General features: G+C 51.9%; 1 protein-coding gene across 1 annotated transcript; it reads right to left on the bottom strand.

The window, feature by feature from the left end:
• Window positions 1-207: 207 nt before the first annotated feature.
• LOC129759159 (nitric oxide synthase-like) lies at window positions 208-839 on the bottom strand (the record flags this gene model as incomplete). Its single annotated transcript, XM_055756568.1, has 2 exons — window positions 208-462; window positions 531-839. Coding segments are annotated over 2 exons (564 nt in total), but the record flags the coding sequence as incomplete, so codon positions are not given.
• Between the last annotated feature and the right edge of the window lie 3 nt (window positions 840-842).

The raw sequence follows: 842 nt of genomic DNA, 5'->3' as shown, positions 1-842 counted from the left end.
GGAGGGGAAATTGAGTAGACGATGGGTGGCTTTTTCCTCTCACGAGTGATTCAAAAATTTGGGCGCGCCAATCAACAAGTGAGCGAATGGCGCTCTCGCAACATATTTCTCGCTCCTCTTATGTTGCCTACCCACCGGGCGATTAACGTAAACATATGATTCCCACCCCACAATTTTCTCGGCAGCATGTGGTCCGAATTAACTCACCCCTTCGGCTTTAATCTCAACCCGGATTGTAGAACGCTCGAACCCATTGGATCCCTCGTACAGATTGACGGGCGCTTTGATGAGAACGCATTCCTGGGCCTTTTTGTTGTGAAATTTGGACAGGCTGACCTCCAGTCGTTCCTGCTCGGAAACCGGCTCGAAGCGAACGGTATCGGCTGTTAGTTCACTTTGCAGCGCGAATGTTGGATCCGAAAGGGTTTCCTCCGGGTCCAGACAGAACGTTTCGCAGGCCACCTGTTGGGGTTTCCGTAGGATAAATGACGAGTCTGATTAAGGTTTTATGAATTTTAATAAAGCCCTACCTTGAACACCTCCGGAGCCCACTTTCGGAAGGCTTGCTCCTGGCCGCAGATTTCGTCGCCGGTGGCCATTTTCATCAGCCGCTCCCCGCCCAGTTCTCCTAAAATATTATCGATGTACTTGCCGTAGGCGCAGAAATTCGGATAAGCCGATGACCCAAGGGCAAAAACGGCAAAGCGCACATTCGACAGCGGACCGAAAGTTTCCTCCGATATCGTATCGGTCGTGGAACCCCGCAGAGAATCCAACCGGTCAAATTTTCGACCCGCCTGGGCCTGCTGCTTGTTCATGTCGCTCCGGGAGTTCGCCTTGAT

This window comes from Uranotaenia lowii, unplaced genomic scaffold (assembly GCF_029784155.1).
Source record: "Uranotaenia lowii strain MFRU-FL unplaced genomic scaffold, ASM2978415v1 HiC_scaffold_1149, whole genome shotgun sequence".
Taxonomy (NCBI): domain Eukaryota; kingdom Metazoa; phylum Arthropoda; class Insecta; order Diptera; family Culicidae; genus Uranotaenia; species Uranotaenia lowii.
Note: the sequence above shows the minus strand (reverse complement) of the source record. Positions and strands in the feature narration are given on the sequence as shown.